General features: G+C 32.7%; 1 protein-coding gene across 1 annotated transcript in view; it reads left to right on the top strand.

Annotated features, from left to right (window-relative positions):
* Nucleotides 1-10,346: 10,346 nt before the first annotated feature.
* LOC107485035 (uncharacterized) overlaps nt 10,347-12,077 on the top strand; it is a 3,486-nt gene continuing 1,755 nt past the window's right edge. The window contains exon 1 of the mRNA XM_052261075.1: nt 10,347-10,526. Coding sequence (XP_052117035.1) covers nt 10,416-10,526 — 111 coding nt within the window. The 5' untranslated portion in view covers nt 10,347-10,415. The remainder of the gene's footprint in view (nt 10,527-12,077) is intronic.

The raw sequence follows: 12,077 nt of genomic DNA, 5'->3' as shown, positions 1-12,077 counted from the left end.
TGAGAGTACTTCCATTTCTACTGGGAAGAAATCAGCTCTGCTGAATGTACTACTCCCTCCACTGAGGGCACTTCCATCTCCACTGGGAAGAAATCCACTCTGCTGAATGTAGTCAGGGATGTTGCTCAAGAGTTTGTCTCCCAATCAAATCACTTAATTGAGTTGAGCAAAGAGAAAAGGAAGCTGGCTAGCAAGCATGAGAACTTCCTGAAGAAATCAAGGGATAGGGTGGCTGTGCTCATGACCTTCATCGATAATCTTCAACATGATGAAGACATTGCCACTGATGTTGAGGAGGAAGAAGCTTCGGAGGGAAACGGTTCTGATGCCTAGGATTTGTCTCATAAAAACTGCTGCTGCTGCTCTCTTTTTGTCTCATGAATTCTGTTTCTTTTGAACTGTTTTATTTTGGATGACTGTAATAACTCTAGATATTGCTGCACCTTTGGTAGTTTAGTCAGTACTTTGCACTATGGACTAACTCTTTTCTGCAGGATGCAAGACTTTGTTTTTGTTGATCTTGCTTATTATCCACCCTTGATGACAAAAGGGGGAGTAATAGCAATAGGATAATAGATTCAAGTAATTCTTTTGGGATTTTTTCTGCATTAATACTTGATTTCACATGTTGAATCAGTTTGCTGATGGTATTAGCTTGATGTTGGGCTGATTATGTGATGTTGCTTAACTGATATCCCTTATCCAAGATAAATATATTTTAGCTCTTTATTGTGCTCTCTTTAAAATCAAAGAAAATTAGGAACAAAAAGGAAAGCACAAATTCAGGAGGAGCTAATCTTGAAAAGGAAAGGGGGAGCAACGCAAGAGCAAATGAAAATCAAAGGGAGTTTCTAAACCTTACTCAAATACAATTCCTTTTGATTATTGCTTAAACCATGTTTGTCATCAAGGGGGAGATTGTTGAGTTAAGAAATCTTACTCGCGTAAGGTTTATTACTTGGACGACCCAGTACACTTGTTGGTTAGTTGTGTGAAGTTGTGATAAAGAGTTGAGATTGCAATTGAGCGTACCATGTTGATGGCGCCATTGATGATCACAATTTCGTGCACCATGCAATGTATCTCTTCTCTCTGACCAAGTCAAATCAGCTTCAGAAAAGTAAGAAAGAGAACGAGAGTGAAAGAGCTTCTTCACCAAGCAAATCACCAAAGAAACAAGAAAGAGAAACTAAGCTTGAAAGGCAGAAGTCATCTCAACAAATCCAAACCAAATCAAGCTTAGGTTATAGGTAAATCTTTTCCTCATACATGCAACTCGGTCTCATCTCTTTTTCCCAACTCTCTGTTCTATCCGAAAATGGCATTAAAGGAAAAGTTGTGCTCTGCCCTATTCTGCTTCACATCTACGGTCACAAGTGATACTTGGGGACCAAGTAGCTTTTCAATGGCTAAGATCAAGTTGACCGTGAGAAGATTTCTATGGTTACTGCTTTGTGGCTTTCGGTCAAGATGAGGAAGTCAGAGGGAAAGTTTCTACTCTGGGGATTAAGAGAAAAAGTGAATCTGTGGGTTGGTGAAGCTCAAGGCTCAAGGTGTTGACCTTGGAAGAAGAACCAAGTAACATGCAAGGAAATAAAAAGAAGCTTGCTGTTCATTCAGAGGTAAGGAGAGAAAACCAGAGAGTGAGAACAGTGTTCTGTTGAGAAGTTCCTCTACTTGGATAATGCTTTCTTTCAAAGAAGCATTGGGCCAATACTGAAGAACTGCATCTGAGGTTTGTGAATCTGGTTTTGCACATAGCAAAGAGGCTGCTGATGAAATCAATCTCCTTCATGTTTTACTGATTGTAATGTACTTTTTCAAGTTTATCTTTCTGTAATTTCTTGTGAGAAAAGGCATTTTGAGAAAGCTCAAGTAAAAGCCATGAGTGAAAAAAGGCTGAGTGATACACTTGAGAGAAAAGCCTAGAGTTATTTTTCTGATTTCTTTAGGTTGGCTAAGTGTCTTGTATCTTGTACCTGTTTGGTATCCCTTTCTTAGTTGGGTTAGCACTAAGAGTGAATAGTTAGGAGTTAGCATAGCCAATGTCAAGTTAGGATAGAACTTGAGTGTGAAATTGGTGTTTGTAATTCTGTTAACTATAGTGAAATTCTTCCATAATTGTGGAGGAGATTGGATGTAGGTTGCATAGCACAAGGCAACCGAACCAGGATACATGCTGGTGTTCGCTTTTCTCTTCTCTGCTGAGTTTTGTTTTCTGATATTCATGGGACAAAAATAAATTGTCTCATAAATTTCCGCTGCTGAGTTCAAACAGAATCAGAATTGTAATTTTGTTTAAAAAAGGTCATAACAGCAACTTAAAAAGGAAGGCATAGATTCAACCCCCTTCTCTAAGCCTACCACAACCTTCAAAGAGTGATTATGAATGAATGTGTATTTGTGATACATGGGTAGTAGCAAGGGTTGTGGTTCATTGCGCTTGCTCCAGGTTAATGTTTGAGATTTGATAATAATGATGACTGATTTTAAACTGAATGAATGTATGTTTTGAGATCCTGGGCAGTAGCAAGGGTTGTGGTTCGTCCCACTTGTTCCAGGTCAGAGATTGTGATACCTGGGTAGTAGCAAGGGTTGTGGTTCATCCAACTTGCTCCGAGTCAGAGATTGTGATGCCTGGGTAGTAGTGACAGTAGTGGTGATTTCATTCGCTCCAAGTTGAACTTTTAAACACCCACCTGGGTAGTAGTCACAGAAGCGGTTGTTCTACTGGCTCTGGGTTAAGCGGGTAGTAGCAAAGGGGTTGTAGCTCAAGCCCACTTGCTCCGCATGGGTGTTTCTATCCATGGTTAGCTACTAGGACGTGTCGGGTTGGCTATATAACCGACATATAATATCATTAGCCATAGGGCAGGCATACATCATTTGCATATGTTTAAATTGTTTGGGTTTGCCTATTTGTTTTGGATTGCTATATCATATATGCTATGTTACTTGATTATGTGCTACTTGTTCTACTTGTACCTCATTATGTATTACTTGCCTGTATTGCTTGTGTTTGTACAACTGAGAGGTCCCTCATGCTGGTGTCGGTTGACGTTGAGGGCTGTTCTTGATGAGATGAGTTGATGATGTGATTGAATAATGATGATGATTATTAAATGAGGTAATTTGAGCTCCCTGGGTAGATGCAGTAAAGTGATTTTACTTGCTCCAGGTGAGGATATGAGGTAATGATATAGAATTGCTGAGACATAATAGTTGGGGATGGTTTCGTTTATATTCTAATTGTGAATTGTCAAAGAGTTAAAAAGTTGGGAAGCATGAGGAACATAAATCAGATTTAGCATTCCTTTATGACAATTGCTTATTCATGGATTAGCGAGAACATAGGATGAATAATTGGTGAAAGGAAGTTTAGGATGCTTAGTGAGTTTTTATTACAATGTATTGTATTTATTTGGCACTTTTACCATACTGAGAACCCATGGGTCGGGGGTTCTCATTCCATATATATCTCTTGTTTTTCAGATGCAGGTCCAGGTACTCAGTAGTGAGCTGTGATTTGTCTGAAATACGGCGAAGAACTTTTAAGATCTTTTATTTACATTTTGCTTAGATTTTATTCGCTTTGTTTTTAAGGAACTCATGCTATGTATTTAATCCTTTTGAAAACTTGCCTATAGAGGCTCTTATGTTTCTTTTGGGAGAGATTAGGAGATACTGTTGTCAACTACTTTCATACTGTACCCTAGCCGGCCTAAACTTCACGGGTCGCGACTAGTGGCTATTTACTTTTGTTATATATCTATATACTGTCCTTCTCTTACTCTCCTTTATGCCTTTATCTGTATATCACTTTCAACTTCACGCTTTATCTTCTAGTTGTTGGTGTGTGAGTGATATGACTTTGCAATTTTATTTTTACTCTTTTCAGGCTTCTCGATTAATACTCCTTTCAATTTTATTTGTAATTATGTATTAAAAATCCCCCTTGAGAGTCGTACCACCTTATTATCATTGACTTATGACTCGAGCATAATGATTTGAATATTAGGGTGTTACACTATAAAGTTTAAGTTTGTTGTAGCTCTAACCCGATAATTAACACAATCAAAGTTTAGTTTAAAAGATATCACAAATATTTAAAATAATAATCAGAAGTTTAAGCCCAGGTCATTCTTCCTTGGACTTACAATAGGGTGCACAATCATTGGCTATGGAAATCAAAGAGCACTTAATAACTAAACTGTAAGAAAATAAAACCAATGAGCAAGTATGTCTAACTAAGTAAGTATGGGATAAAAGAGCAACAATTAAAATGATAACTATACTAGAAAGCAACTAAATTAAACAAGAAATGATTAAGGCAATTAATTAACAAAAGAAAAAAAAGTTCTGTACTAAAAGGTCTTGGCTAGGACTGAGAGTTAAGGATCACTATCCTTGTCCTTAACCACAAACATGATAATTATTAAGAGTTAATTTCACTTTGTCAATCTCTACGTATTAGTTACATAGACATAATTAGTCTTAATTCATAAATTCTAACTAACTTACTAATTACCAATCAAAATTGGACATTAATGACTCAAGCTCATCTAATTTTTTAACCTCAAGCCAAAAAAGGGTAAATATACTCCATAAGTAATGTAAACATTTTATCAAACACTTGGTGTATACAAAAAAAAAAACATCATAAATGACAAGAATTAAAAAAAAACTACAACTACTTACTTCTAGAATTTAACACTAACAACTCAAATAAGCATAAATGAAACATAAAATATCAAATACATTAATAAGAAACCAAGAATTCACATAGTTCATATAAAATACCAAAATAAAACAAAGTAAACTAACAAGAAATTCTAAGCAAAGTAGTGTAAAAGAACAAGAAAATAAGAGAAAAACTACAATTAAACAATATCAAAATCCAAAACTAGAAGCAAAATAAAGTAAAATTCTAGAAAACCTCTAGAGAAGTTAGATCTTCTCTCACTAGAAAATGAGACCAAAAACCTAAGAAATGTAAAAATTAGTGAGTATGAATGTAATATCTCCTCCTCCCTAAGTCTTGGCTTCAAAATATCATCTCATATAGCTGCCAGGGGCTCTTGGAGGATCCAAAACGTGAATGCACATGCTTCATTAATTAAGGCACATGAACTGACCTCGCACATGTGAGAATCTCGCTTATGCTTGGTAATAGTGCTTGTGCGAGGAACTTGCTTAGGCGAGAAAGTGGAGCTTAGGCAAGAATCTCGCTTAAGCAAGAAAATGTTACTCGAGCTAGCTTCCAGATAGCTACATTTTCAAATTGATTTCTGAATTCGCTTCGTCGCTCTTTTCTTTTCAATCCTTTGAGGTAGTTGATGCACCTAAAGCCTAAAACACTTAAAGAAATTTTATCACGGCATCAAATTATATAAAAAGAGATTAATAAATTAATAATTAGGAGAACAAAAAGTATATTTTTCACACACAATTTCATTCGAAGCAAGATTTGAAAAACTCAATTAATTCAGCTAAAATTGTGTAAGTTAGTTGATAAACTCCAAGATTTTTAGCACAATTTAGAATGATGAAATGGGATTTATCAATTTTTTTTGTAAAAGTATTTGCTTAGAAAATTCACATTTAACAAAGCAATAATATACAAAAAATTCAAAAAAGACAAAATTGTGTTTGCAAACTTAGAAACTGAGATCAGATTTTTGGTAATGTGAGGTGTGTGACTGAGTTTTTAAAGTTTAAACCATCTTTTGGAATCAAGATTGACCAAGAATGAATTACCAATGTGAGAAATAGCCACGCCTGTCCCATTACCTAATATGAATTGATCCAATCCCGTGTGTTCAGAATATGAAAGAAGATTAAACTAATCTGGTGTGACATGGTGATGAGAAGCATCAGTATTAAGGTATCAAACTGGATCACATACTGAAAAAGGAACAACCATGTAAGTAGTGGGATGATGAAATGACGATAATGGTGGCAAAGGCATTATAGTGGTGCTAATAGATTATGATGGAGGTGTGATACTTGATGAGGAAGCAATAGATGATATAGAATTGCGAAAACTTAGGGTTAGTGATGTAGAGAAGGATTGAGATTGGGATGGAGCAAAAGATTGATTTTGAGATGGAGGAGAAATTTTTTGAACAATCCTATGATAGCAATGTCATACAATGTGGCCCATCCTCTTACAAACTTGACATTAAGATCTTGGTGCTCCATTGTAAAATCTAACATCTTTGTTAGTTGGATCTGTCTCCTCTTCCATGCCTTCCTCCAAAATTTCTTATTGGACCAGGAATAGAAGAAAATTTTGCTTGAGCTAGATGTGCTTGAGGCATAAGATTTTGTGGTTTTTTGAACTTCTCCAACCGTCATTATAATAGTCTCAACTTAAGAAAAAGAAAAATTCTCAGGTTTGGATTGAATGGTAGTAAGGATCATTTGATAGTCCTTATTAAAATCTTTAAGTAAGACTTCAATGTGTTCTTCAGAAGAAAGGGGGCTGCCCAAAGCAGCAAGAGAGTCAGCTATATGCTTCATCTTGGAAATGCATTTTGATACAGACAATCCATGCTTCTTGACAAATTTAAGTTAATTCTTGAACTGCTTGACCCTATACTTGGTAGATTTTGCAAAGTATTCTTCAATTCTTGACCAAATTTAATGAGCAAATGTGAAGGATACCATCTTGTTCTTAAAATCAATTTTCATAGAGACAAAAACCTATGAAATAATATTGTAATCATCTTGTCTCTACTATTTGCAGAAAGAAGAAAGAGCTCCAGCATCTTGATCTTTAAAAGAATTTACTTCAGGAGAAACTTTTGCTACATAAAGATGATCTTCAAGGCTTTGTCCTTGTATGGCTGCAAATGCTCATCACATCCATATTTTATGATTGTTTCTCGAAGCTTATTAGTAATAGGATTGAAAGGTCACTGAGTAATGATGGTAGAAATTGTAGGTGAAACATTGTTGTTGTTGGAATTCACATTGTTGCTTGTAGGAGTTGGTGTTGGGGGACATGGATCTTTATCAACCTTAGCTCATGATACCATGACAGAATTCTAATTAGAAAAGGAAGAAGCATAAGCTTTAGGTACAAGATAGCTAAAGAAAATATGAGCAGCAAGAAGAGAAATTGAAAGAAGTATGAAAAGATCATTTGAAATAAGGATAACTATTGTTTTAGTCCCTAAGGTTTGGGGTCAAAATAAAAATCGTCCTTAATCCTTTTTTTTTGTTTGAAATGATCCTCAACGTTTTATTTAGTATTAAAATAATTATTTTGAAAAAATAATTTTTTAAAAGACAAAAATATCCCTACTGCATCAATACACCCAGTATTTCCCACCACCACCCCTTTTATCCCACCAACTATCAGCCATTTCTTCCTACAACTATCCAATTTATTCATAATCAATAGCAGGACATTCAGATTCAAGAATTCATCATCAACAAAAATATAATAACATCACAGTCATTCATATATTTTAAAAATAAGACAAAAAAAGCTTAGACAGTAACAGTGAAGAATCTGCCGCATCGAAACCATCAAAACTGTTGCCGTCGCTTGTCTTCAAAATTGTCACTAGAAAAGGAAGGAAAAGGGAAATTTGAAACTGCTGCTCTTCAATGGTGACAACGGCACTCAAACTCGTCGCACTTCGAGGAAGAGAACTTCAAGAACTAGGAAAGCCACCACTTTGACCGCGTGGCTGCTGCTGCTCATTCGTGCCGCTGCTGAGATACCGAGATCGCGACGGAGAGGTCTACCTCGATGCACAACCCACCTCCATTGTTGTGGCTTCTTTGGTTTCGCATCGCCTCTGCTCCTCCCTGGTTCCACTTGAACTCGTTGCTTCTCGTTCTTCTCGGTGGTGCCGCTTTGATACGCTGCTGCCTTTGCTTCTCCTTCCCTCTTTTACTTCAAATTGGTTGACGACGATGGCGACCCTTACCCCTGCCGGTGCCGTCCCTTATCCTCCTTGCTCTTTGCTTATCTCTTTTTTTCATCTAAGTGTGTGTGTGACTGTTAGTGATGGAGAAGAAGTTAGGGTTAGCTAGTGAGATAGGGTTAGTGAGATAAGAATAAAATTGTCAAAAAGATAATTTTAGTACCAAATGAAATATTGAAGACAATTTCGAATTAAAAATAAGGTAAGAAACAATTTTAATTTTGACTCCAAATTATAGAAACCATAATAGTACTTATCCTTTTGATGTATTAAGAACTGAACAATGAAAAAAATGTATATCATCCGATTACACACTGACCAAGCTTTATATACAAGTATGAGGCACTCGAGAAAACCAAGACTCTGCATAACTAAACTTGTGACTCACTAAACATATTACATACCCAAAACAGAAACTTAACAGCTATATCTAACTAACTTTCTTCATTAGTTTTGGGTTATATGTCCTTGACACCCCTGACAAATATCTTGCCACTATTGTTATCAAAATTGGACTGGACCGGTCGGTTCAATTAAAAAATCGGTGAACCAAATTCTAAACCGATTCAGTTCAATAATCTGATCGTATAAGGCAATTAACCGATATGAACTGGTCAAACTCAGAATGAACTGGTCAAACTCGGTAAGATCGGTTCGACCGAACCACTTGAGTGTCAAAATTTCTCCAAAATGTAGAAGTTGGGTTCGAACCCCCTCGTCAAAGATAAAATTAATACTCACAACCACCAAGCTATTAAGCTTGTTATTAATATATATGTAAATTAATATATTTATAAATATCTTTCAACAAATAATTTACTTCTATTTAATTTATTTTAATTTTAGTTATAAACTCATTCATTCTTAAATTAATTATATTTTTATTTAACAATAATTATAAATTTACTTATTTTTTTATAATTATATAATATCTATTAATATTATTTTCAATAAATACTTGTAGTATATAATAGTATAATAGATATAAACTAATTAATAAATTATTGAAATTCGAAAATAATAGTTATTTTAATATAAAAAAAAATAAAAATATTTATGATAGAGTAAAATCAACAAAATATTTATTGTTCCTGTTTCATATTGTTTTAGAATAGCTAGATATTTTTCAAATATTAGTAGAAATATGTATTTTAAATTTTAATTTTAAATTTTTTATTATATTTTATTTTTTATTTACATCGGATCGGGTCAATCAATTCAACCAGTGACTCACCGATTGAACCAATAACCCAGTAACCCAATAACTTAACCAGTTTGATCACCGGTTCGATTTTGACAATTATACTTGCCACGCATCGGAGGAGGCTTGTCTTCTCTGGATATTCTTCATTACACTTGTAATTAAGATTCCAAGCTAAATTCATAAGATAATTGTATTTGGATTTACATTTTTTAAAGTGAAAAATTAATTAAATAATAAAATAAAAAATTAATTATTATTAATTTTGTAACTCTCATTATATATGAGTTTAACTATCTTAATTTAAACATATTTAATTCTCCATTTTATCAGTTTACTAACTCTTTTACTTTTTTTAAAAAAAAAATCTTAATCCATTGTATTCATATCACAGCAAGATCGAAAGCTAGAACCTCCCTCTCTTTTTGACATTCAGATAAAAACTTCTCCCAGCATACAAAGTGAATTTTCTAATTATTGTGCACTCCATGCCAGATGAAGTCCTTACAAATCTGCTCAATTTTATTCCAAAAAATAAACTCCGAAGAATGTACAAATTAAAGTTTGCATACTGTACGAGAGATTGGTTGAAACAGCAAATTGAGCTAAAGTAAATCTATCCATCTATATCAAGTGTATATAAAAAATTAGTCACCATCTACATCTATGTATATAAAATACACATTAAAAATAAATTAAATAATACATATTTTTATATATAAATACTTAATACTGATTTTTTATAGCACATAACATATTTAAATTCTACCCGTGTATATACAATACTATAAATTTTATTATTAAAATTCGATTGCATAAATTGCAACTCCCTCTTTCAAAACTAGATTTTAAAAAATAAAAAATTCAGTTCTCAGAATTCAACTTGAGGCAACTATTAACAAAGAATTTGAATTTGTCTATCACTCCATCATTCCAATATTGGTGGATTAATACCTCATGGTTGCCGGGAAGCATTTAAAACGAGCTATATGTGGAAGTACATATAAAATAGGAAAATATTATTTTTACCAACTAAAAACAATTGGACAACTAATAATTGAGAGACGAATTATCGAATTGTCTTTAGCTATTAAATACTAACAATAAGTCTTAAAAGGACAATTTAGATAATTTACTTCCTGCTATTAATGGTCAAATTACTTGTAGTTGTCGAAATATATACATGCTTCCATATTTTCTATCTATATATATCCAATTAATTAAGTTGGAAAAGCATAGAATAGAAAAATTAGAAAAGAATAGAATTGAAGAAGATGCCTTGCCTTTACATAACCACCAACCTTAACTTGGATGGAATTGACACTAATCCCATCTTTTCTGAAGCAACCACTGCTGTCTCCACAATCATCGGCAAACCTGAAAAGGTATCATCTCTGCTCTTTATTTTCCCTTTATTCTTTCTCTCTTTCTTTTTCAGTGTTTTTCAACTAAAGCTTATTGTGATGATTGATGTGAGATTTAATTTGTGTGTATTAAAACAGTCATGGAGTGTTTTTTATTAGGGTTTAAGGATTCTTATTTTTTCACTTCATTTCATGATACTACTTCTCAACAATATAGAAGCGATTCGTATTACTTTGTTTTTTTTTTTCTTTTTTTCGCTTATAAAGTTTAGTAAAGTTGTAGACCAATATATTTAGGTATGTAGAATTAAGATTACGAAAGTCTAATTTAACTCTAAAAATTAGTTGTTTGAGTAAGAAATGTCTTATATTTATAGTATTTTTAAAAATTTTATTCTTAATAAATGTGAGACTTATAACATTTTTTTACATATAAAAATAATTATCTAAAATATGAACATTTGTAAGTAAGTGATCTAACAATTTTAAATTGGATAGATTTTAAATTATAGCATAAAATTATTTTTAAAAAAATTAAAATAATAAAAATAAAAAATATATAAATGAATATATCTTTAAGAGTGTTATTGTAAATCTGAAACTGAAGCAGCTAAGTTAGTGGTTCAATCATTTAGCTATTTCCAGAAAGATAAGGTACCAGGCCATGGTAATTAATATAGTATATACTCAACAATGCCCTTTATATAAGAAAATTATAAGATATGATTACTTAAATAGAACTAGGCCCAAGTTTAGACAGGAAAATAAAGATTTACGAGATAGTGTTTAGAGTTTAAAATTACGTATACCGATATACATATGATTTCTGATGAGGATCCAATTAAGGAGTTGATGGTTTTCCTTATATCGGTTTAGTTATTATTATTTATAAAGAAATAAATTTATATAAAAATAAAGAAATCATCATGTGTTGAAAAACAGAAATAACAAGAATTGGTAGAATTTAGTCAATATGAGTTAGATTTGTTGTAAAAATAAGAATTTAGTCAATAGCCATATATAGCAGGAGATCACAAATTAAAAATATTGTAAAAATTTTAATCTGGTAAGGGTGAAAATTATATCTTAATATCTTTTTTAAATAACTAATTTAGATCGACTTAATTATATTAGACTTTTTCACCCCAAATAGTGAAATATTACTTTTTATAAAAGATATTTCATACACTTTTATACTCACCAATCACCATAAAAGCCTCATTAATCCTTATTTACATGTTTATATTCTTTATTAATTATTATTTTACAAATATATGTCAAATTATCATTATCCCAATAAATAGTAATTAATTAAGAAAATACCACGAGGGCTAATTAATTATAAAAGATATGCACTTCAAGCTAAGTCATCATCATCATATTGATTATTAATGTACGGAGCGACGATGTTGAGTTCTTTCTTCGTATAAAAGTAAAACAGTCATGGCTTATCTCTTGAAGAGAGGACAAAATATTATAATATTAAAATATTATATTTGATAATCATAATAAAGGTTCAATGAATTTTGCTCCGGGTAATAATTTGTCTCTGTTAATATATAATAATGCAAT

This window comes from Arachis duranensis, chromosome 4 (genome assembly GCF_000817695.3).
Source record: "Arachis duranensis cultivar V14167 chromosome 4, aradu.V14167.gnm2.J7QH, whole genome shotgun sequence".
In the NCBI taxonomy this organism is placed as follows: Eukaryota; Viridiplantae; Streptophyta; class Magnoliopsida; order Fabales; family Fabaceae; genus Arachis; species Arachis duranensis.
The sequence above is the reverse complement of the archived record's forward strand: the minus strand, read 5'-3'. Positions and strand labels throughout refer to the sequence as shown.